Here is a 26,641-nt window from a genome sequence, read left to right on the forward strand (position 1 = left end):
CACAGTTTAATGGGTTTCGTTTTTGCTGTGTTTCTCATGTGGTAAAACTGAGCCGTCCCTTTTTTATTCTCTGGGTCAGTACAGTTAAAATGATATCACATTTATGTAGTATTTCTTGTGTTTTTTAATACTGAAAAAAAAAATAAAAAATTTTTTCTTTTCAACGCAGTATTGTGATCCACATAACATTTCTATTTTATTTTTTATTAAGTTCTGTCTATGGATCTGTGTAGGGGACTCATTTTTTGCGCGGCAATCTGTAGTTTTTACTGATACCATTTTGGAGTGTCTGACTTTTTGATCACTTTTTAAATTTTTTTGGGGGAAACCGAATCGATGGAAAAAAAATGGCGAATCTGCCATTGTAATTTTTATTTTATTTTTTTTTCGTTATGCCACTTGCCGTATTGGATAAATATTTTTATATTTTAATAGTGTGAGCATTTTGGGACACGTCAATGCTTATGATGTTTTATTTAATTTTTTCTGTGGAATGGGGGGTAACATAGTACATAAGACCGAAAAAAGACATTTGTCCATCCAGTTCAGCCTGTCATCCTGCAAGTTGATCCAGAGGAAGGCAAAAAAAACCTGTGAGGTAGAAGCCAATTTTCCTCACTTTAGGGGAATAAAAAATTCCTTCCTGACTCCAATCAGGCAATCAGAATAACTCCCTGGATCAACGACCCCCTCTCTAGTAGCTATAGCCTGTAATATTATTACGCTCCAGAAATACATCCAGGCCCCTCTTGAATTCCTTTATTGTACTCACCATCACCACCTCCTCAGGCAGAGAGTTCCATAGTCTCACTGCTCTTACCGTAAAGAATCCTCTTCTATGTTTGTGTACAAACCTTCTTTCCTCCAGACGCAGAGGATGTCCCCTCGTCACAGTGACTTAAACTTTTATATTATTTTTACCTTTTTTTAGGCCCCCAAGGGTGTAACAACATGCAGTCATCAGTTTGCCATTTCTGTATAGCAATGGGATTCGGTACATTGCTGAATAGAAAATTCTGTATTTTCCACCCGCAGGCTTACATTGGAATATAACCGTGAAAGGCCTGCTAGGTTCCAGCAGTCTCAGGTCTTTCAAAGCGAATGAACAGCTCCCCCGATCGGAGTGCAGGGGAGCTGTTCCAGACCTGGAAGCGCCTTTCTTCTGGGCTTTCAGATGCCGTGGACACATTTGACCATGGAATCTGAGGCGTTAAATGTCTACAAACAGCGTGATCGTCGATTGCAGACATAAGCCTAGGTGTCTGCTGTAAAAAAAAATCAAAAATGAAATACAAATATTAAAGACACAAGATACATGTATGCTGGTGGTCAGGAAAGGATTGATGGTGCAAACCGAATTATAATCTGTAAAGCAACTTGTAGATATTTTGGGGGTTCTTGATTATTTTTTATTTTTTTTATTTTTATTTTTTCTTTATTTCAAATGGGTTTATACCTGATGCAGTTTTCTAATTGTGACCACCCTTAGTAAAGATCTGCAGGTGCCCGTGACTGGTAGAAATTTGTATATCACTCTGTACGGGCGGCTGTGAAAGGGACCTTTAAATCTACTGATGCCTTTTCTGTGTCCTGTTCTTCATCGGGAAAGTTAAAAGGACACTGCCGCATTTTTACCCTGTCGCGCCCTGTTATGTACAGGACGCAGACAATTTGTAACATAAAACAGTAATTTACCAGTTTTTATGTTTCATTATACTCCTCCACATGCTCGGTTGTATTTTTTTATCCTCTCTGATCCGGTTTACTATGGAATTCCGGACTACAATAAAAATGTAAAACGTCTCCTGCTCGAGCTTTGAAACCTTTTTTTTTTTTATTATTATTATTATTACATCTAAGAGCTTTTTTTTCCCTATTTTCCCCAGTGTCTTTCTTTTAATTTCCTTTCCATCACGGTTCCATACGCAGAGAATATCTTTTCACATCATGCTTTCTGAGACTGAAGTCAATTAGCTTGTCCATTTGACTGGCACCATAATTGTTCATTAATTAATCGTTTTGACCTAAAACAGTTCTATTCACGCTGTGGGAATTGGGTATAGTCAGCACAGACTATAGGATAATTGTTTTGCCATCATTTTGAAAAGCTGAATTTTCTCGCTGAATGTAATGGCAATCATAGACTGCCTTTCTCCGTATTTATAGATCCATCTATCTCGCGCTCCGCGCTGTCGATCTAACCTCTCAATAGACAAGCCGGCTCGCCATTGTTTAATGCCGTTTTCAAAGTTTTTGGGGGATTTTTAAATGGGGCAGATTTGTCAAAAATGTGCTTTAGTAAATAATTTAAAAAAATATATATGTATTTTAATAGAATATATCTCCAGATGTGACCATGTAAAATTGTACCCCACTCTAGCGTAAGCTCACGTGTCACCCAGCTGCAATGCTTCCGCGAGCGTGACATGACCGTAATCTAAAGCGATACCCTTGGAGGGACTCTATCTCTGCGGCAGCGTCACTTTGCAGCCTTGAAATGAACCTGCAATTTAGTCTTTACGCCAAATGATTAAAAAAAAACAGTAAGTGTCTCAGTGGGGTGCACTCCAGGGACTGCTCAATAGGGAAATGGCATAGGAACCCGTGGAGTAGGGCTCATTTTCACCCTTTTGTCAGTATTTCTGCAAGAAAATGAATGTTTCCCTTGCATGTGTATTTTACTTTTTTAGCACAACCCCGCATCTGGGTGTAAAATAGTAATTCAGTTGCATGGCAACGCAGGCTGCTCACAACGGGTAAAAATAAAAAAGGCAGTTTGATGGTAAGGTGTAAAATACGTTTATTTTAAAGGCAAGTAAAGTATGACATTTGTATGCTTTTCAGTACGGCTCCTGGTAAGTGTGTTGTCTTTTATATGCTGCTTTACACAAGCCAGATGGCACGTCTTTGTGCACCGCTGCCAGTTATGTTTTTTAATTCAAATTTGAGTAGCTTTCTACTGTAATTTAGACCTGCAGACGCAATGCGCCCAGGAACTTCGTAGCAAAACCACATCAGCTTGTGAAACTGGGCATTGTTTTGCCAGTCGCCATAAATGGGAGGAATTCAACATATACGAAAGCACCCTTAGCCTTGGCTGACTGGCCATAGGTCCTACAGTGAAGCTGCCTGGCGGGCCGATGCCCAGGGGTGGGTCGCCTGAGCCCTCCTCGCGGCCAGCTAGTGGCAGTTTTTGGGGATGTATTTTGTGCTGCACTGGGGTGGTATAATGCGAAATTTTGTATTGCTGGCCCCATCTAAATGTGCTGTACCTGCCCTATGTCAGTTTGGTCCCGACTGCAAAGTTGTTTTTATTTTTTTCCAGGGTCTGCCCCTGGCACTTAGCCTGGCTAAAGCTCCAGCTCTCTCCCTACACACAGTCCTGAATGTTACTTAGCCAAAATAGGCCATCCATAAAAAAAATTCCGGCCCTGCTATCCCCTTATATCCATAAATCAGACGAAATGATTGTGGCATCTTCCACTGGATGTCTCCTTACAGAGAAATTCTAGAAGCGTTGCCTCCATACTGTGGAGCCCTCTGGAGGCGCTGCTACTACTGCTTGGGAGAAGGGAGAGGGCTCTTCTGCTTTTTACAGTATTTTGGGGTATGTCTCTCTTACTACTACTAAAGAATTGGGGGGACCCTGGTGCCAGTATTTGTGGGAAAGGTTGAGAAGGGAAGATCATGCTGCTGCTAACAAGGGCTTATTTACACGACCGTATGTATTTTGTGGTCCACAAAACACCTATCCGCAAAAAAAAACAAAAAAACACGTGTGATGTCCATGTTGCATCAATATTTTTTTTGCGGGTCCATTGTAACAATGCCTGTCCTTGTCTGCAGAACGTAAAAGAATAGGACATGCTCTATTTTTAAAAAGAGTCCTTAGGGCAAGGAGATACTCTGCTGCTGCTCATCTAGGGGCAGTGAGGGAAGACCTTGTGGCTGCCGCAGGTGTAAGAGGAGCACTGCTTTGAGTATTGCAAGGTTCATACCTCCTGGTTGCAGAGTTTTTGGAGCATTCAGAACAGGTTTTAGAGGGTTTCTGATGTTTTGGGGAGAAAACGGTGGAGGACTGGAAACTTAAATTGGCCCTGGATTAAAAAAAAAAATTAAACGTGGCCTCCATGTTAACGACAGGTCCTCCTTGACGTAAGGCGGGGAAACACAAGTAGGTTTGGCCAGCAATAACATGGTGCAGCATAAAATACCATCCCAGCTGAAACAAATACCACAAGGTAATGGAAAATAAATCTCCAGTGCAGACCGCAGGCCTTTTCCAGCCTACCACCTCAGACCTCTGTGTCCCTGCGCCATTTGTAATGGCCTGTGGTCTGTGAGGGTGAACAATAGGGCAAGGAGCCATAGACAACCAACTGTATCTCTGTCCTGAGAACAGCCATACACTTGAATTCAGGGGGGTGCCATCAGCCGCCGTCCAGGTACATAAGTACCTGATACTCCAGTGTTAATGCTGAGAGCATCTGATCTTTATGTAACCAGCCAGTGACTATGTGGAGGGCTTGGGCAGCCTCCTGGGCGACAGCCCACCAGGAAATTTTCTTTGCCCCTGGTTGAAAACGTTGTCTTCTGATTTACCTATGCTCAACCGTGCAGCCAGGGACCTGTCCCCCCAAAAACTATTGCTTGATATGTCAGTCACATGATTGGTGTTGGGCTGACAGCAAGAACCCACATAATTCCACGTATGGACCGGTCATGGTTTACAGACCTCAATGAAGTAATTGCTGCACATTTGTGATGCTCTCTATTGTAATGACTGAGAATTATTAATGTCTCTGAGCTCTTATTCAGAAGTTTGCAAAAACTCATTCATTTCAGTACAGTTACCCAGTGACTGTCAGTTTTCCATTGGCGTCAATGCTGGATCGGCTCAGTCCCAAAATGAGAACTTTTTTTCTTAATATTTGTTCTTCTGCTTTGTGCTATAGGAACGACGTGCCCGCCTCCCTGAATGCTATGAGCGAGTGCATTGAAAAGTACAAGTGCGCCCCTCTGTTACATGACGTGCTGAGCATCCTAGTGGAGAAAGGAGAAACAGATTTGCTTAAAAAAGGTGAGCATAAAATCCACTTCCTGAGTAATATTTTATTTTTGGAATTTGTTTTCCGGATCATGATTACAAATCGGCCAAGATTTTCCTACCGACAGTAATGCATATGTTAACGGACAGACAGGTACTAAATCCAATAGGTTTTCATGTCTGATGTTGGAATTTGTCCAGATTGTGGTCAAATATTTGCGGCTTAGGCTATATTAACGTGAATATGACAGTTTTAACATGTTTTATGTACAAAGTGTCTGTGCTCATTAGTTCATGTTGCTTTACTGTAGTTGGAGATTCTCTTGATACAGGGCTTCAGATCCCCTGCATGGACATAGTTAAAGGGGTTTTTCTGGGCTCCTGATGTTGTTTACCCATTCTCGGTATAGGTACATTGAACTCAATAATAGTACAGTGTATTCCAGAGCGCCTCCTTGTGGCGGCTGCAGGGAGCAAGGCAATCACGTTTAAAAGGGTTTTTTGGAGCTTCCAATATTGATGGTCATCAGTATTCGATCGGTGGGGGCCGACACCCAGCACCCCCACAGCTGCTGCTCCCTGCAACCACCAGCACCAGAATCGCCTCCTGTAACGGAACAGGAAGCACGACTCCCTTCTCTGTGCCGTGGCCGTGCCGAGTTACTGCAGCTCACATCATATTCACTTAGACTTTGCACTACAGTACCAGCAGCAGGCACCTGGACGTACAGGTGGGCAACTGGTAACCCTCCTTTTTGCTGATCTGTGGTAGTCACGATGATTAGAACACCACGAAAGGGATGGACCATTAATTTGGTTTTTGGGACCCCAACATTTTTTGCTTAAAGGGGTTTACAGGATTAGAAAAACGTGGCTGCTTTGATCCAACGTCAGTACCACACCTATCTCCATTGGTTCTAATACCGCACGCAACCTGTGGGACAGGCTTAGTGATGCTATTAGAAGAAAGCAGCCATGTTTTTATAACTCTGGACAAGCCATTGCCAAAGACTGAAAACTTAGTGACTCTATGTTGTAGGATGGTCCAAATTGACAGAATGGACGACACAAGTAGGCAGGGCCTGCAATACTATAGTACAGCACAAAATAACACCCCAGCACAACCAAATACCACAGTGCAATACAACATACTGCCTCAGCCAGAAGCGAATACCACAGTACTGCACAATATACTGCCCCAGCAGAAGCGAATACCACAGTGCTGCACAATATACTGCCCCAGCAGAAGCGAATACCACAGTGCTGCACAATATACTGCCCCAGCAGAAGCGAATACCACAGTGCTGCACAATATACTGCCTCAGCAGAAGCGAATACCACAGTGCTGCACAATATACTGCCTCAGCAGAAGCGAATACCACAGTGCTGCACAATATACTGCCCCAGCAGAAGCGAATACCACAGTGCTGCACAATATACTGCCTCAGCAGGAGCCAATACCACAGTGCTGCACAATATACTGCCTCAGCAGGAGTGAATAGCACAGTGCTGCACAATATACTACCGCCTTTACCACTGTATTCAACTTTATCACTGTCCTGAGGATGGTGATACAGTTGAGTTCAGAAGGGCACCTGCTGCCATTGGTCAGGTACAAAAGTACCTGATGCTCCTTGCTGAGCATCGGATCGTTATATACCAGGCCTGCTGCCGTGAGGAGGGCTCAGAAGGCCCCTTGGGCATCGGCCCACTGAGAAATTTCCCTGTCGAGTCTATGGCTATTCTTCCCCTGCATTTACCAATTTACATAGACCAATGTGTTGCGACCAGTGTAACATCGCCGTTTGCCGCACGTACTGCACGTCCTCCAGATCACATCCCCCTGTATAAACATCATTTACGTGTCTGCCATCAAATTGCTTCTTTCTAATGTTTCTCTGTTAAGTTGCATGCGTGATCTTTTGTATCCCTTCTCGGAAGCATCATCATTTTCCCCCTTCTCTTTTTGTACAATTTAAGTAGTTCTTCCTAGACATTGCCAAGAGCCGAAGTGTAATTTGCATTGTATCGACTCACAAAGCCTAATTTATGTCATCTCATTGCGGCTTGGACATAACTAATATGCAAGCTCTGAATCAATTTTTTTCTTCCAGGTAGAAATGTTTATACGAGAAGCCTAAGAGAAAAGGCTTTTTGTAGCACTTAGAACATTCTGCTAACCTAAGCGTTTAATTACAAGCCTTCCCATTGAGCCGCCTTTTTTTTTTTAATCCAAAGAGTCCGCGGTTAGTCCAGACGTTTCAACAAAGCCTAATGAATGACAGGTATTATGCTGACAATATTATCCCGGTGCCCTCCCATGTTTTCCTGGATAATGAATTAAACCATCAGCGACCATACTTCATTCTAACTCCCAGGCCCTTTAGACGAACGTTCGCTGCGGCTTTTGTGGATAATAGCCGTACATTTTGTAATTGATCTGTAATTGAGAATCACCTTTTCACTGGGAACATGTACTGCTGCGGGCACAGCCATTGTCTGCTTTCTCCCTAGGACTACATGAATAGACTTTATTTTACCCTTTTAAAAACTTTACATGTGATTAGGGAGGGGAAAGGTGAGCACCTTCTTTTTTTTTTTATTTTTTATTTATTTATTTTTTTTATATAATTTTATTTTATTATTTCCCTACTAAATCATTCACTTTTTGAAAGCTTATTCTACATGTGAAAGCCAATCAAGCTTACTGGAAAGTCTGTTGTACAGCGCAAGACTCACTAGGTAACTATGCTGGTGAACCCTGCTGTAAAGTTATGGACAATGTACCATCTAAAGCCGCCCATACCTTCATTCAGCTGATGGCTATTCCTCCATACTACCCGTGCACTTGGTTTGGCCAAGCGTCCATCTATTCTATTTGGGGACAGGGAAGTACGCTGCTGCCAGGCTCCTCCTTGAGAAGAAAGAGACCTTTCCCCTGCAGTCTGCCACTGGAATAGAGTCGTGACCTCACCATACACATTAGATGGTTGGGCAGTCCAATCAAAAAAGGTGGCTCTTTCAACATTCATCCGATGTATATGATGAGTCTGTCACTAAATACCCCTCAATAAAACCAGCTGACATGGGGGCCGTGCCCTTGTCAGCTGAATCTAATGATGTTGGTCCCATCTCGCTCCGTGGCTGCAAAGCAGCGTTTTAATAACGTGCAAATGAGTCCCTGGGTGCAACAAGGATATTGCCGTTGCACCCAGAGGCCCCACTCACTCTCCTACAGGCCACGCCCCCACCACTCGTATTGACCTGCCCAGGTAGTGAAGACGTTATCATGCCTGGCCTCAAAGTCTTGCGCCTTCACCGTTGTTTTAGAGTTTGCCGTGAGGCCACTACAGAGTCCATCAGCCAGGTTGCTTCTGTAGGGTACTGCGCCAGTTCCAAATGCTGAAGCAAAGGTGTAGGGATGAGACTTCGGGGCCTGGCTTGATAATGTCTTCACTGCCCTGTGAAAGTGGTAATGGAGCGGCTTGTAGGGCAGTGAGCGGAGCCACTGGGTGCAATGGTAACATGCTTGTTGCACCTAGGGACTAATTTGCATATTACAAAAATGTTGTTTTCTCCGCACTGCAGCCAGTGGGATGGGACCAACACCATTAGATTCAGCTGAAAATGACACATCCACATGTTAGCTGGTTTTACTGAGAGGTATCTAGTGACAAATTCCCATTACATAATAAATAGTACAGGTGAATATAAGAAACTTTGTAATATTCTTAGCAGCACTTATCTCCCCCTCACAGCTAATTTTTCTTCCTCCCCCTCCATATACTTCTATGAGCAGCTCATGTGTTTCTCTGCAGCTCCTGCACCCTCTCCATAGACTTTTATTAGAAGCCGTAATCTGATCTGATTTAGGAGGTGAAGTTTAGACTTTAGATAAATCAATAGTACAGCTGAATATAAAAAAGTGATATATTATATACAAGAAAAAATAACTTTTTTTTTTTCTCTAGCAGCTCACTACTCCTCCCCATTCTCTCCATAGACTTATATGGGCAGAATATTTGTCTCTGCACTTCCTCCTTCCCTCTCTATAGAAAACTATGAGCAGCTATAATTTGAGTGAGAGAAAGAGGCATTTTTTACTACAATATATTACAAACTTTCTTATAGTCACTAGTAGTACTGATGTATGAAAATTTTTTACACTGATTATTTAAAGGGTTGACTATGACTAACCTAAACTTTTGTCTTTGGCCACATAACCTTTGCTTTTAAGTAGGTGAAGAATCCCTGTTATAAAATCTAATAAAATAAATAATTTTGATGTTTTAAAAAAAAAAAAAAAAAAATTGTGATTTCCGTTTAAATGCAGTTTTCTGAGTGGTTAGGACAGAGCTTTTTCTCACATCATTTATCATTCGAAATTATTACGAGTTATTGGTCAGATTAGCTTTTTATGATTGATGATCCTTTGCATAGGTTATCAATAGCAGATCGGCAGGGGTCTGACTCTGGCACCCCCGCCAATCTGCTGTTTGAAGAGAAAGCAGCACTCGTATGAGCGCTGCCTTCTTTTCTGTTTACCTGCGCTCGCCTTTGCAACTGCAGTGGTGAGCAGTGTAATTACAACTGTGGCATACCATTCACTTCTATGGGACAGCTCCGTCCTATTCACTTGAACAGACTGAGCCGTCCCATAGAAGTGAAGGGGGGAAGCCATACTTATAATTACACTGCTCACCTCTGCAATTTCTGTGGCAAGCAGGTAAACAGAGAACGCAGCACTCTTATGAGCGCTGCTTTTTCTTCAAACAGCTGATCGTTGACCCCCGCCTATGTGATATTGACGTATCCTAAACGAGTTTTCCCACCTTTGGCATATTGGTAGTTATATGCCATCACTCATTAATCATTAGGGGTCTGACTACCAGTATCTTTATCTGTTCTTGGAAGGATCAGTCGCTGATTTTCCCTTCACTGGACAGTTCCTGTCCTGCTGCTGCAACACAGTCCCTGAGATCTGACCTCCACCAATTATGAAGTGATTGCATAGCAACATACCATAGCGTCTTATGAAGGGAATACTACTTTAATTCTACAGACACTCAACAGCGTTACTCGGTAAAAAAAAATATGACTCCAGAGTGGGTTATTTTTCTTTAGTCTCTGATACTACAGTTAGTGATTGGCCATGCTGGTCTGTACTGGAGCAAGTCATCTGTCATCTTAGAAAGCACTGTTATCTAAAATGACAGAGGTTTATTACAGAATGTAGTCTGACTACTGAGCTCTGACTGAAAGCAATGGAAGTTATGATCAAGAGGTGGCTTAGTAGCATCGCCCAACCCCTGAAGGATCTGACATACTTTGTATTATTGAAGGGAGTTGTCTCAGCACAAATGATAATGGAGCTGGATGCATGTAACTTGGTAGGAAAGCTCAACAACACTTTTGTTTACTGTGGATTTTGCGCTACTCATTCCATGGGCCAATTGGTTGACCAATATGCTCAGCCATTAATGATGCTTTCCACTCTGGACAATCCCTACTTTATAAAATGGTTCCTTGATCATAAGCTGATCACAAAGTGTCCCCCCCCCCCCCCCCCCCCAACCCCACCCATTGAAACCTAGGGCAGTCAGCTTTAATTTGGCAGGGAACCTGTTCATTCTCCCTGCAGCACCTCCAGAGTGAAAATTAATCATTACACTGTGCCCATTTAGATTGGTGGGTTGTTTGTGTAATTCAGGACAGGATAAGTCCTCCAGATGCAGAGATCCTCTTTGTAAACGCCCTCCACTTTGGGCAAAAGATGATGATCCTGATCGGATAACCCATCTTGGAATTTCCAAACCAGACAATCCCTTAAACTGTGGGATAACCAGGAGGAAAATGAACATGACATTCTGCACTTTGGTCATAAAGGGATTTTCAGTGCCCTCATACCTGTTTTTCCTTCACCTGTTCTCAGCATCCCTGCATCCTGTCAGGATATTTACATGTAGAACTTCCTGTTTTCATCAGCTTCCTGCTGGGTTTGCGAACAAGACCCAGCATGCTTTTCTCTATAATGAGAGAGGGATTGTGCTGCCTGCCACCCTGTACTTTCTGCAGTATTAATGCCCCTTACTCCTCTCTCAGGTTGATTTGTTAAGATGAACAAACCCAGTGAAAAAAATTGCAGGGCAAAACCCAACAGGAAGTGGATAAAAACAGGAAGTTCTGAATGTAAATATCCTGCCTGATGAAATGATGCTGAGAACAGGGGAAGGAAAGAACAGACATAAGAAACAGATATTTGGGGCATAAATAGTGTTTGCGGTACTGAATGCATATAAATAAATTCTTATGCGAGCAAAGCATAATTCTTCCAGATACAGGGCCACACTTGCCATAGTAGGCCTCCTTCACTTCAGTGGAGTCAAGCTCCAATACCAGACACAACCCTGGGACAGGAGTGGCCCTGTTTTTTGAAGAAAGCAGCCATGGTTTCTACTCCTGTGCTAATACCTTTTATTACCCTCTAGCTAGAATCCTGTACCTAGTTTTTTCCTTTGATGCTACGTATTGTGCATTGTTCTAGTGACGATCAAGTCATAGAAACCTCTTAACAATAAAATCCTTTTTGTCGCCAACAGCTGTGGACCGCTTAAGTGACTTCATGGGCGAGCAGTCCATGCTCCATGAACTTTTCTTTGCTTTCATCAGAGCTGGAAAATACAGCGAGGCCGAGAAGATTGCAGAGGTGAGACTCATAAATGAACTCCTCTAATCACGGTGTCACGTAGCGGCCATGTTTAATTGGAGCACATTATTACAGTAACCTTTAATTATGCCTCCTCGGGTTCATATTAATAGAATATAGCTTTAATAATGGGAAGGCTGGAAAAAAGGAAAGGACAGGTCTTAGTCGGCCGGCTACATAAGTATGTCTTTATCAGTGTAATTATAGATCAGGACAAGCGGCCTCATCTGCGTCTGGAATCTGTCTCCTTGGCTTATTGTGGTCAGACGGAGGGGAGGAAGATGACTATGTTTGCATAAGACATCTTGAATTAAGGAACAATTAAATTATCGTAGCATTCCTGGGTGTAAAGTTGTTTAATCCTCCGAGCTCAGGAATTCTTTGTTGTACTTAAAAGCTCTGGAATTTAATTTGCGTCCGTCCTTGCTAAGATTTAGCCGTTGCGCTTGTCTTTGAGTTAATCAGCCAAGTGCTGTTGGCTAATGTTTGGCATTTTCATTTACCGGGATATTTTTTTATTTTTATTCTCCTGTTTGTCTTTTATTTTCCTTGTCCCCTCCCGCCGTGGTAAGCAGCTTATAGGACTGGGGTAGGTGACAAATTTGGTCTGCTAGGGCTTAGTATATTTTATCTGGGAGTTGATTGAAATTTTCCTTCCTGAAACTGATAAGTCGAAAGAGAAGCCGTAGAGAGTGCGCCCAGAGAGTAATTATGTTCCTCGTAACTTTTTTTTCTAAGGGGCACTGTGTATTATTGGCACACTGTAAGGATTTGTAATTCTGTCTTTTACTGATCTTCCTAGGGCATTTAAAGGAACGGGACATTCAATTATAAGACAGCAGAGCTTTAGTGAAAAGGCTTTTCTTTTTGTTAAATACAGATTTCCATAATTTGGTTTAATATGATTTATATATAATTGGCCATTCGAAAGTGAAAGTGAATTCCCACCCCATACACCATTTTGTGTTTTTCTAGCGGTCAGACTCTGAGCTCTGTTTTCCAGATACAGAAGTTTAAATTCCACATGGGCTACATGATGGAAATTGTGGATGCCACCACTTACTGCATACTCTTTACATTGAACTTCATCATAAAATAGCAATACATTTTCCTAAAGGGATGTTCCCATCTGGATATTTTTTGGGATAGTCCGTAAATCTCTGATAGGTGCTGGTCCCAGAGGCAAGACAACATAATTAGGCGGAGTCAGCAATATAATAGCGCAAAATACCACATACCACAGTGCAGCACAATATATTGCCCCAAAAGCTGTCCCTCTGTGGTGGCCATCGATAGATGACATTTTCTCTTTTCCTTCTCCTCCAGTTGTCTCTGATTAAGATGTGGAGCAGGGGGCTTAGGAGGTGAGATGCGGGACATAGTTGAATTCAGGAGAACGTGTGCGGTCACTGGCTGGGTACATGAGTACCGGATTCTCGCAGCATTACCGCTGAGAGCTCATTATGTACCCAGCCAGCGAAAGAGAGGGGAGAAATTTCCCTGTAAGGTCTATGGCCAATCCGCCTCTGGGGCCCTGTCGTACACTTTTCTCCTTTCAGTGCAATGGGATTTCTGAAAACCTAAGCTTTGCTATTTTTGGAAGTTCCATAGTGGTAAATGGAGGGTTGGTCACATATGCGCGCCATGCCAATCACTGCTATGGAACTTCTGACAATAGCAGAGCACGCTGGCTTGGCTAGTTTTGAAGGTACCGTTGCAGTGATTGGGGAGGACCTTGTGCATGTACGGCACTTCTTTATAAGTTTATATACCTATTGGTTGACACAATAGCAGTCTAAATCACAAAAATATTGTGCAAAGCATCTAAGAGTAGGTTCACACTTCTGTTGTTTTAGCAGAGAACAGGCTGCTCTGGCGTTGCCGGATACTGACATTCACCGCTGAACCCCATTGACTATAATGGGATCCAGCCACTTCCCGGCATAAGTACTTGTTTTAGGCCAATCAAAAACTGTTGCATGCAAGTTGGTCTCGCTGTATGAAGCTGTATCACTACATAACTAAGCAAAATTTGGAATTCAACAGTCTGGGGAAGCTAATAACCTCCTCAGAGATGTTATGGATGCCACATTTTGTACATGCATTCTGCGCACACACCAGGACAACCTGAGTATATATTATATACCGTATGTAGTTTGATCTCCAGTATACCTCCACATGCCCCCAAAGCTGCTGAAAGGCAAATCTGCACAATTATATAGTGAAGAAAGGAATTATCACTGCGTAACTCAGCTTTACATGCTATAGATGCTACTGTGTACAGTATACATTTACATTTTATCTTCCCTATCTCCCTTGAACCATAACTTTTTTTTTATATTTCTGTTCACATAGCTGTATGAGGGCTTATTGTTTGTGGAACAAGTTGTACTTTCTAATGCCGCCATTAATTAGGACATACACCTCCACCGTTTTACGAGTTTTGTTCCCACGGCGTTCCGTTTGCAGCAAAATTTATAGTTATATCTGAGCTGTGTGGGGCTCATTTTTTGCGGGACAATCTGTAGTTTTTACTGATACCTTTTGGGAGTGTGTGTGACTTTTTGAGGTTGGGGGGGGGGGGGAGCAGCCAATGGCAAGCGGTGTTGGGGACAAGCCTAGGGAGGCTCGTCCCCGTCCCTGCCTGCCATTGGCTGTTGCTCCTTCCCCCCCCACTGCGTCCCTCCATGTGCCGGGCCCCTCACTGTGAATATACTTACCTGGGTCCCAGCTCTTGGTCCCTGCACCGCCGCTGCTGCTTCTCCCAGTGCACAGATGAAAACATCTAGTGGTGGGGGAGCAGCTAATGGCAGGCAGGGACTGGGACGACCAGCATCGGAGGCTCGTCCCCGTCCCTGCCTGCCATTGGCTGCTACTCCCCGCCCCCCCTTGGACGACACTGGATGTTTTCATCCGTGCATGGGGAGAAGCAGCAGTGGCAGTGTTGGGACTTGGGTAAGTATTTTCAACATGGGGGGCAAGTATTGATATTAGATAACCCCTTTAACTTCATTTTTAGCTACTGTAGGGGGGCTACTGTAAAAATGCAGTCTACTGTAAAATCACAGTTTCTGTAGAGTCCTGCCACAACTTTGCTATGGCAGGCCTGCAAAATTTGACAAGGCTCCCAGCTGCCATAGCAGCTGAATGCCTTTCGTGTTCTTGACACTGGAGAGGAGCGCCTTGCTCCTTGGAAAAAGATCCCTCAGCTTCTATAGTTGTAATGACGACTGCAGCTGAGTGGTTAAATATCCTTGATCAGAGTTATCTCTGATCACGGACACTGCTAGCAGGTGTCTGCGGTATAACAAAGAGCACCTGAGTGGCTGCCATGTTTAAAATCCTACTTTCCACCATATGTATATGGTGGATCACACAAAGAGGTTAAAATTGATGGCCTATCCTCTGACCTCCAGCGCCCCCAGCGATCAGCTGTTTTGAAGTGGTCTGATGAGTGCCGTGGCCTCTTCATAGGCCAGTAACGTCACATTCATTAGTGACATGGTCTATGTGTTGCACAGTCCCAATCAAGTGAACGATCCTGGGTTGCAATACGAAGCACAGCTGCTGTACAATGTACGAGCCTGTGCTTGGTAAGCTGTGAGGAGGCCACAGCTCCCACTGGAGCACCAAGGCCTCGTCAAACAGCTGATTGGTGGGGGTGTCAGCTGTCTAAACCCCACTGGTCAGATATTGATGACCTATCCTGAAGGTAAGCCATCAGTGTTAAACTCCTAGAAAACCCCATTAGTCTGGTTTTGCTGGCGTCCAGCATTTGAGGTACTGAGCCTATCTTGCCCGCAATTCTTCTCATTTGGGTTCTGGATTCAGCAAGGAGTTGGATTTGATGCGGTAAGTGAAAATATTGAAGTGGGAGAGATGATGATGTGTTCCCATCGCTGGGTGATTGACTGACTGCGCTTGGCGTTCACAATCACTAATAACCCATGTGATTGATAAGGTGACATGTTTAAAAAACAGTTGTTTGGGGGAAGGTGTCAAGGAAGAATGGAGGCTTTCTGCGCTTTGTTATCCTCTTTGTTCTTATGCTAATGCTATTGAGCGTATTTTGTTTCTTTGCTATTGTTCCAAGTCGTTGTATTTACAGGAACGATTTTTTTACATCCCAAGTCAGTTCTTTATGACGGCAGGAACAGCCGTGGAAGGGAACACAGCCATTGTTAAGTATATCAAAGACTTGATGCTGTTAAAGGGGCTGTTGCCCTTGGAGAAGAATTCTTTTATTTCGCATTAATACAGGATAGAGCCCCATTGCTCATTTCCAGCCACTTATTTCAAGTGGAAAAACAAATTTCCTTCCCTAAATCCACCATGGTGTTCGTGGTGAACTCACGGTCATCTGCTCTCATGTCAATTTACTTTCCACAGACGGCAGTTGACACTGAGGACCTTCCGCAGTGTTTCTTGAAGTGTCTGTGGGGTGACAGACGCCCACGGGGCACAGACAGATACTTCTGTTTTAGGGTGAACTATAAGATCTCTTTATAAAGAGAAGATAGAGGAAAAATATGCACTCGCTGAACAGCATACAAATCCTACAGTGGGGTTTGGGGTCCAGAAATGTGGAGGGTTCTGGCGCTTACTATTCCCGACACTTTGCATGTGCAGAGATGGCGATGGATGTCCTTGAACAAGTAGATAAGTCCGTGATGATGGACGTATCTGATACATGAGGCCAAAGTCTTGGGGTTATCTAGATGGGCTGCCCTAGCCCTGTACCTAAACACCCCTGCCCGGTCTCCTCTTAGGAGACTCATCCCTTGTGATTGGTTAAGAGGACTAAGCAGGTAATTATTGGGAAGGAACTGTTCATTCCTGATAACTTCCTGCTCAGCATGTAATCTATTCCACTATTAGTGGAAGGTTGATGGTTACTACAATCGCTTGTCCTCATACAGATTCATTGTTTCTGAGCAGCAGATCACTGTTTACAGCACAAGTTCACCCGATGAACAAGACTTTTTATTGTCATTATCGGGCACCAGCGTTCTGCTAATATTCGTTCCCGATAATAGCCCTGTGTAAATCCGGCTTAAGGCACATTAAGAAGAATCTGGGGGAACAAGTATGATCCATTAAAGGAGTATTTCTATGTTGTAAAGTGGATATGATTACTTTATGATCGGTGGGCATCTTAAGGGGACAGCGCTATGACTCCTCGATTCTCAGGATTAGGTCGCAGGCCCAGATATGAGTTTTCCCTGCACAGCAGGTCAGCTGGCTGGCCCCATTCACTTTATCTTTATGCCTAGCCTAACTCTTTCCAAGATACCTGTAAGTTCAGCCTCCTGCCATTCCTTCCAACTACTCCCGTGTACAGGTGGCAAAGACTTTGGGGGTTACTTAAGACCGGTGTTTTAGACGCCATACTTAAAAACCCTTGAGCTGGCAGTGGGTCCCCCGAGGTTATGAGGAGGCGCCGCCCTCCCCATAACTTCACCACATCCACCGCCAATCTAAATCTATGCCAGCTTCCTTGCTGTCTTAAGTTTAGACCATTTTCTACTCCTAAAACAGGCGTAGAAAATAATTGAGACGGGCCCCTTTTTTTAAAACCTGGAGTGAGAGAGGAAAAGTCGCATATTGTGGCGTAAATAACACTTGTGCCACAATCTGCGCCACAAATATTCCAAAATAGGTGAATAAGGACAAAGGATTGGGCACGTAGATATCATGCATGCTTAGTCTGTGTTTCTCCAGACATTTGCCATAGGGGAAGAGACAGGTGAGATGCCAATACACCTGTTTAATAGTCAGAGTCCTAATTACCTAATGTCTGTGGGCATCTTTATACCTGCCAGGCCCCCAGGATGTTAGAATCTATGCTGCCATTTTGTGAGTTCCTAATAAATAAGAGCAGATTCAATTAAAGGGGTTTTCGAAGTGTTTTTTTTTTTTTTTGTTTTTTACTGATGACCTATCTTCTGGATAGGTAATTAGTATCTAACCGGTGGGGATCTGACAGCTGAGACCCCCACCGATTAGCTGTTCTAGAAGGCAGCGGTACTCTCATTAGCACTGCAGCTTTCTCTCAGATTTCTCTAGGCCGCGTGACGTCATGTTCATCGGTCACATGGCCTAGGCGCCATATAAGTGAATGGGGCTGAGCGCAATACCAAGCACAGCCACTATACAATGTATGGCACTGTGCTTGGTAAGCAGAGAGAAGGCCGCAGCACTACTGCCAGCACCGATGCCTTCTCAAGCATCTGATCGGCGGGGATCCCGGGTGTCAGCCTCCCTCGATCAGATACTGATGACCTATCCAGAGAATAGGTCATCAGTAAAAAAATAATAATTGAAAAACCCCTTTATCTACTATATTTGGACCTCTCATAGATGGAGCATTTACTTGGACTGAATTTTTCAGAAATCCTTCTGGTTCATAAAAAAACCCATCCAGGTGATAAGGTATGAAGACCAGCAGAAATTGGACTACTTGGCAATTTCATTCAGCCAGTTATGCGGTCACATATGTCCACCAAAATAGACAACGACCACCGAAATCATTACTGTACGTTCATAGCAGACGTGACTATTCTCTTCGATCCTCTTTTGCCCCTGCCTTCCCGCCACGATCCACTATGGAGCCTGTCGTCTGCCTGTATACATTTCCGATAGCTATGCACTTTTCCCAGATTGATTTTTGTAGAGGTGAACTTGACTCTTAAGTTAGATAAGTCTGGCGCAGAACGGGGAGAGATTGCTTCTCACGCAGTCTGCCAGCCGGGCTCGGATGTTTGTAATTCACTCAGATGTAAGAGATAAGCTACAAATATGGACTGCTGTGCAAGCCAAGGAGATTTAGTTAATCTGACCTAGATGTTCTTTTGATGATTGAGACCCTGTCCAAGCGCAACTGGTTCTCAATATCAAAATGAAATGCAAGGATATCTGGTGCTCGGGTCGTTTGTCCTTGCAATGACAGCCTTTTTCAATCAGCCGGGAACAAGAGGGGGATTTACTATATTAAGTTGTGAGGCTTTGAAGCTCTTTAGATCATTGGCATTTGAATCTGCAATGATATTGAAAGTTGTCAGCGAATGTAACTCCTGTCTCTTCGGGAGGAGGATTAGCATGAAGTGAGACCAACTTTTCCGGTGTAATTGTATTTACCTCCATTCAATCAGCCCCACCATAGCGCCCGATGCGGCCTGAGCTGGGACCGAGCTTTGGATTGATATTGTCCGCCTTATAGATCATTCTGCATTACAGTAGAGACCTCCCTAGATTTCGACCACTAATGGCACCTAATTGTTACCATTTTATGCCCCGCAGAGCGGCTTCAGTCACTTTTTGGTAGCTCTCTGGTTTATAAATGGCAGAGCTGCGATTGGGATAGGTCCACGCGTACTGGAATTGCAGTGGTTTTTTACCTGCGAACTTGCCTCGATAAAATCTGCACTGAATATAGTGGCATGCTAATGGATGAGATTTTACAAATTGCATCCACATTTCCTGGTGAAGAAAAGACCCTTTAATAATCCTGCACAATCTATGTGTATTATCTAATGATAACCAGTGACATGGCATAGGGTGGAAGCCACAGTATTTGCCAGCCGGTGAAGACTATATATCTTACATTATATGTAGATCTGCAGCAAATAGAGCTCAGGTACTTATTTAGGTATTAAAGGTGGTCATAGACCTACAATAGATGTCAGCTGCATAACACAGCTGTTCTTCTCAAAGTCACCATACACATCGCCATCACGCTCAGTTAGGCCGAGCATCTTTAAAGGTGTTGTACAGCTTTTTTAAACTGATGATCTATTCTCTGGATAGATCATCAGCATCTGATCGGCGGGGATCTGACATCCTGGACCCCCGCCGATCAGCTTTTTGAGAAGGCAGCAGCGCTGGCAGTAGCGCCGCGGCCTTCTCGCTGTTTACCACAGGCCCAGTGACGTTACGACCAGTATCAATGGCCTGGGCGGGGCTAAGCTCCATTCAAGTGAACAGAGCTTAGCCCCGCCCAGGCCATTGATACTGGCCGTGACGTCACTGGGCCTGCGGTAAATGGCGAGAAGGCTGTGGCGCTACTGCCAGCGCCGCTGCCTTCTCAAACAGCTGATCGGCAGAGATCCAGGGAGTCTGACCCCTGTCGATCAGATGCTGATTATTATCTATACAGAGAATAGATAATCAGTTTTAAAAAACTGCAGAACCCCTTTAAGGGAACCTGTCACATTGAACCTGGTGTTTGAGCTGCAGGCAGCATGTTGTAGAGCCGGAGGAGCTGAGAAGATTGATATATAGTTTTATAGGAAAAGATTCAGTAAAACTTGTATTTCATTCATTTATATTCTTGCTTATTCTGGGCTTTGAAGTCCAGGAGGCGGTCCTATCAGTGATTGACAGCTATATTGGTCTACACAGTCATAGAGAGAAGGCTGTCAATCACTGATAGGACCACCTCCTGGACTTAAAAGCCCAGAATGAGCAGGACTTTAAATGAAAAATATACAAGTTATCATGAATCTTTTCCTATAAAACTATATATCAATCTGTTCAGCTCCTCCTGCTCTACAACATGCTGCCTGCAGCTCAGACACCATGTTCAATATGACAGGTTCCCTTTAAAAAAGCTGTGCTCTCCATCCGTTTGGAAAGATGTATAAAGGAGTGTTCACGTACATAACTTGTGTACAGCCAGTTGTTTTATGCCGGAAGCGACACAGCTGATGACATCTGTGTGCGCATTGCCTGCCTATCCAGCATCCAGATCGTTGGACAGAAAAACAATACGTGTTAACGTTTTTCTGTCCAGGTTAAAAAAAAGTTTGCACCAGATGCCAGAATGATCCCATAGGAAACCATGGGATCAGTTTAGCCGTCCGTTCCCTCCAGCTTTTTTCTGTACCACGTCTGAAGGACATTATTGACAGATACTGTACGTCTATATGTGAAGAACTCACCATGACAGTAATACAATTCTAGTTTAGGTTCCCCTCCCCTGACTGCATTACGGTGTGTAATCATGACATCCTGGGCTAATATTGTCATTTTCTTTTGCTTTAGACACCGGGCTTGAGAGCATATCCAGTCAAGATGAGCTGGTTTACTGATCGATGCATCAGGACCAACCAGGTAATGTATTGCTGAGATGCTATGAGCACCATAGCTGACAAGAGAAAAAAAGATAATAAATTGTTGCTTCCAATATCTTTAGAGGACCCCATTGCCGATTCTCAAAACGTAACTAGTTTGCACTTTCTCCATCAAAACTAATATGGCCAAGCAGAAATATCAAACACAACCTGGGCTCTGCTGTACTTTATTTTTTATTTTTATTTTTTTTAAAGAAAGTAGCCATGTTTAGTTCATCTTGGACAATCATTTTAATAAAACTCCTCCCCTTCCTGTCTGCACAGGAAGAGCTCATGAGTTAGTGATTCCCGAATGGATTTCGTGGTTCCCCAGTAGGTAGTGCAGTAGTGACGAGTCTTACTACTAACGATGACAAACTGATTTCGGGCTGACTGAATGTGTGTAGTATGTAAGCCGGCAACAAATGTAGGTCAGAATATAAAATTCCATAATGCTTTATCATCTTCTGTACCAAGCTGCTTTGGGATTGGAAAGAAAATTGAAGTTCACTGAGTGGAAACCTTTTAAGGGGTCCCCCGTTGGGACTGGCATAAGTCAATGGAGTCAGATACTGGACCTCAAGGAAATAGCCAGGCCTCAGGTTGCTATGTCCTCCTTAAACACTCAGTTTCACTGTAAAACTGGATGAAGTCTGGAGATCAGCCTGTTGGTCAGGGGTCGGCAACCTTCGGCATGCCAGTTCTTGTGAAATTAGTGCTCTCATCTTGCACACTTGCTCGGCTGTTCTTACAACTCCCGTAGAAGTGAATGGAACATTTTGGGAGTTGTAGTTTCGGAGCAGCTGGAATATCAGAAGTTTGAAGCTGATCCCTGATGTAGGGCAATAGGTTATTTCTTGATATCCTCAAAATTGAGGAAGCAGCACTTCACCTGCCTAGCTTCTTCTCTAGTACACCTCTAGTCAGTGCAGTCATTGTTGGAATGGAAGATAAAGGTGAAAGAAGATGGACCTATGTCTTTTTTTTACAATCATATTAACTATGTGAGATAAAGATGACTGCTATCCAGGTCTCAAGTCTAATAGATATCTAAGAACAGATGTCGGGGTATTTCTGGGACCCCCAAGCGATCCTGAGAATGAAGGGCCACAGGACTGGTTTAGCACTGCATCCTATTCACTGATTTCCCTCCACAGGGAATCTATGTAATTATTTGGTTGCTTGGGACCGTAGCACTCTTATTACTAAAAGTGTTACCTGCAGTTCTTGTTGTTTTATTCATTTTTACCTGAAATTCTTCTCATTTCTCTCCCTATACAGGTGGAATTATTGGAGAAATGTGTAGAAATCTCCCAGAAACTATTTGACTGCGATAGAGAAGACCTGTACTTTCAGTTATTCAAAATATATGGTGAGTGTTATTTCATTACTGCCTTGAAATAATTTTCTTTAAATATCTTCAACTTTTTTTTAATTAAAGGGGTTTCCCTCTTAGACCTTTACGATGCATTATAAGTGTCTAATAGGTGAGGGTTCCACAACTTTTCTCGAGCCAGCAGTTTTTTTTTTATAACTTCCGTAGTCTTTAAAGGATCAGTCCGTGGAGAAAATTTTTGAGAAACGGTTCAGAGTAGGTTAAATAAAACCAAAATAAAATAAATACAACACTTTCCTCACCAGCCACCACCGGTCCCGTTCCGATGCTTAGCAGTCCCCACTGGTCTATACTTTTTGATCCCATCTTGATACACTGGAAAAATCTGCTCGGCCAATCACTGGCTGCAGCTGTGACCCGCCTCAGCCAGTGATTGTCTGAGCATTCATTTCCTGGATCAGGAAGTAGAGACCAGCGGGTCACAGTTGTCCCAACACCCTCTTTAAAAAGATTTGTCCAGCCTTTAAGTGAAGCCTCTCCTCAAGGTAGGCCATCAAAAGCTGGGGTCCAGCACCCCAAACCACCACTGCTCATGGTGCCAGACACCCACTGATCAGCTAGTGATAGATTATCCTGTGGACAGGACATCATTAAAGAAGGCTGGACAACCCCTTTAATGGGTCACATTTGTTGGGTTTACCATTTAGCTCTATGGTGAGAGAATCCCTAGGATCATTGAATTGTCGCTGGCCATGGATTTTGCTGGAGCACCTCATGCCACCCGAGGCAGGGGCGATTGGCCATAGACCCTACAGAGAAATTTCCCGGTGGGCCGATGCCCAGGGGGCCACTCAAGCCCTCTTTATGGCCGCAGGCCAGGTATAATATGATATGATGCTTAACTGTCGCAGGTGCCCCCCGTGAACTCAACTGTATTACTGTCCTCATGACGGTGATACAGTTGAAAATTGTGATGAGAGCGGCAGTATTTTGTGGTATTTGGTTCTGCTGGGGCGGAATTCTGTCAGTTGGAACCCACCTACAACATGGAGCCACTTCTAGTTTTTTCCAGGGCCACTTTAAATTCCCAATCCGCCCCTGACCCGGGGGCATAGGTTTTTCGAGCACACATAGTATTATATTTGACAGGAAATTCACAGCTCGCTCTTCTTTCTCATATCAACGGCTTTATTTCTACTTATTTTACATCAGATAAAAATAACGACTGGGAAAGGGCGAAGAGCGCTTGGCAAAAAATGAAGGAGGAAAGCGTCCTACCCCAAGAGACGACGCTGAACCTCCTGAAGAGCATATTTAAGAAAAATGGACAAGATATTAATGTTCACATCCCAGAGGTAACGTCAGTTGGATCCCGTCCAAGCCTTTCTTGTGCCCCATGTTAAGATCCCCCCTGATCACTAATTGAGAATGTAAATGCAAATCAGAAAACGTGTCTTCCCCTCCTGTCTGGGTGTTTTCTTCAACCCTTTGGTATACATTCAGAGTCTTCAATTCCATACAGTAGGCCTGTCCGGTGAGCTAAATGCATCAGCCATGCTGCACAGGTCTCTGGTAGTTTGCTACAATGTATCAGTCTGATGTCCAGGCTCTTCAGCTTAGGCTACTTTCACACTAGCGTTCGGGGCTCCGCTTGTGAGTTCCGTTTGAAGGCTCTCACAAGCGGCCCCGAACGGATCCGTCCAGCCCTAATGCATTCTGAGTGGATACGGATCCGCTCAGAATGCATCAGTCTGGCTCCGTTTGTCCTCCGCTCCGCTCCGCAGGCGGACACCTGAACGCTGCTTGCAGCGTTCGGGTGTCCGCCTGGCCGTGCGGAGGCAAACGGATCCGTCCAGACTTACAATGTAAGTCAATGGGGACGGATCCGTTTGAAGTTGACACAGTATGGCTAAATTTTCAAACGGATCCGTCCCCCATTGACTTTCAATGTAAAGTCAAAACGGATCCGTTTGCACTATCATGAACAAAAAAAATAAAAAATTTTTTTTTTTTTTTTTTTTGTTCATGGTAATGCAAACGGATCCGTTCTGAACGGAGCCACCGTCTGCATTAATATGAGCGGATCCGTTCAGAACGGATCCGATCGAACGCTAGTGTGAAAGTAGCCTTACAGAGCATTGTCTAGACTGAAAGCAGGACGAGCTTATGACTTCTTGTGAATGTAAATGCAAGTTCAATGACAGCAAACGTGTATCTTGAAATTGGTGAACAATTGAAACACATACACGTGCAAGTATGTAGAATTAGCAAGTTGTAGAAACCCCTGGACAATCCCTTCAAAATTTTGCCCTGGAAAATAGCCCACACCCCATATTTATTTTTATTCCATTTTTTTTTAGCTTGAAAATACTACTAAATCAGTCCGAGGGTCTGGTAGAAGAGTCATAGACTTGTGTATGGACGGCCAGATTACAGGTATGTGCTGCATGTTTTACCTTTTTATTTGGTGCAGTTTCTGATTACGTGTTTAAAGGGGATGTCAGTTTTCTTATATCCTATAATACAGTTCTGACTTAGAGGTTTTCAGAGACCCTGTAAAAATGTAATTGAGTCTGTCACCTTCGAACAAAGCACAGTAGGGTAGGTGCCTCAGAACATAAGCATAATTTTTTTTGTAAAAATCCGGTCCTCTAATTATGAGAAGTGCTTTATTTTATGTTTATGCAAAAAAGGTTTTTGGGTCCCCTAAGGGAGGGGCCATTCCATATGGTGCACCATGGCTCCACAATAACACCGTCCATCACAAGTTTCAGTCCGAACCGCAAAAAAAATTAGAACATTATATATTTTTTTTTTTTTGCAGAGCGGAAGCATGGACTGCAATCCCACGGATGTGCTCTGTAGTGCTTCTCTGGGCTTCCGCTCCATGCCTCCACACCGCTCTGTGTCTTGCAGGTTGCAGACCCATTCAAGCAATGTTTGCGGGCCGCAATACGGGCAGGTGCCGCACACGTACCTGTGCGTGAGCCCATAGGCTGAGTTCACACTCGGGGTATTTTCACACTTGTGGCAGAGGATTCCAGCAGGCAGTTCCGTTGCCGGAACTGGCTGCCGGATCCTGCAATCGGGACGCAACGGATGCATTTGTGAGACGGATCCGCCTGACAAATGCATTGCAATACGGGATCAGTCTAACCTGTTGTCATCCGGAAAAATGGATCTGTTTTTTTTGTTTTTTTTTTCTTCTCATATTTAAAGGTCTGCGCATGCACAGACCGCAAAACTGGATCTGTTTTGCTGGGACATTTGGGGCCAGATCCAGAATGAATGCATTTCAATGGAAATTAATACTGGATTCGGCATTCCGGCAAGTGTTCAGGATTTTTGGCCGGAGAGAAAACTGCAGCATGCTGAGGTATTTTCCCTGGCCAAAAACGCGTAAGAGGGACTAAACTGATGCATCCTAAACGGAATGTTCTCCATTTTAGAATGGATTAGGATAAAACTGATCATTTTTTTTTTCCGGTATTGAGCCCCTGTGACGGGACTCAATACCGGAAAACAAAAACGCTAGTGTGAAAGTACTCTTAAGTTATTTGGTCAGTTACAGTATTTCCATCAGTTATCGTGAGCCAAAACCAGTAGTGAAACCTACTCCGAGATCAGGTGTAATGCTTTGATTTTGCTGTGTTTTTGACCTGCACCTGGTTTTGGCTCACAATAACTGATCAAATAACTAACTTGTGATCTCAGCCTTAGGCCGCTTGCACACGACCGTATGTATTTTTCGATCCGCAAAAAATACGGATGACATACGTGTGCATTCCATATTTTGCGGAACGGAACAGCTGGCCCCTGATACAACAGTACTATCGTTGTCCGTAATGCGGACAATAATAGGACATGTTCTATATTTTTTTTAACGAAAATACGGAAACTTTTTGGGGGGCGGACCCATTGAAATGAATGGTTCCGTATACGCTCCGCAGAAAACGGAGTGAAAATACGTTTGTGTGCAAGAGGCCTTACCTTTTAGATTCCCTTCTGTTCCACCAGTGCTGCTCCAGTTCTCCCTAATAGTCTTTGTTTTCCTAATGATCCAATATAACTGCTGTAGCCAATCATTGGCCAAAGCTGTCACATGGGATAGTTGGGCATAGCAAGTAACCACCGTGGCCAGTAATTAACTAAAGCAATCACGTGGGTTAATCTGCTGGGGAACCGCTGAAACAGCGGGGGAAAACCCCTTTAATTTGTTCAGAAGTAGAGCTCATGCATACGAACTTGTGTCGCCCGTTCCGTGCCTTGGGTACCGCAAATTGCGGTCCCTAATGCAGGAGCACCGTCCGTGTGGCTGGCACAGACAAATTCAGACCCATTCAACTTGAATGGGTCCAGGATCCGTCCTCACAGCAAAAAAGTTCTATTTCTTTGCGGTGCAGAGGTACGGGCCGAAATGCCGCGTAAGCACTCCGTAGTGC

The 26,641-nt window shown here is 43.8% G+C and overlaps 1 protein-coding gene across 1 annotated transcript in view; it reads left to right on the top strand.

Moving 5' to 3' along the window:
• Positions 1-26,641, top strand: part of LRPPRC (leucine rich pentatricopeptide repeat containing) — a 184,992-nt gene that overhangs the window by 127,548 nt on the left and 30,803 nt on the right. The window contains exons 24-29 of the mRNA XM_044289233.1: positions 4,956-5,080; positions 11,647-11,753; positions 20,796-20,864; positions 22,145-22,235; positions 23,412-23,554; positions 24,560-24,635. Coding sequence (XP_044145168.1) covers positions 4,956-5,080; positions 11,647-11,753; positions 20,796-20,864; positions 22,145-22,235; positions 23,412-23,554; positions 24,560-24,635 — 611 coding nt within the window. The remainder of the gene's footprint in view (positions 1-4,955; positions 5,081-11,646; positions 11,754-20,795; positions 20,865-22,144; positions 22,236-23,411; positions 23,555-24,559; positions 24,636-26,641) is intronic.

The sequence above is a fragment of the Bufo gargarizans genome, chromosome 4 (genome assembly GCF_014858855.1).
Source record: "Bufo gargarizans isolate SCDJY-AF-19 chromosome 4, ASM1485885v1, whole genome shotgun sequence".
Classification (NCBI taxonomy): domain Eukaryota; kingdom Metazoa; phylum Chordata; class Amphibia; order Anura; family Bufonidae; genus Bufo; species Bufo gargarizans.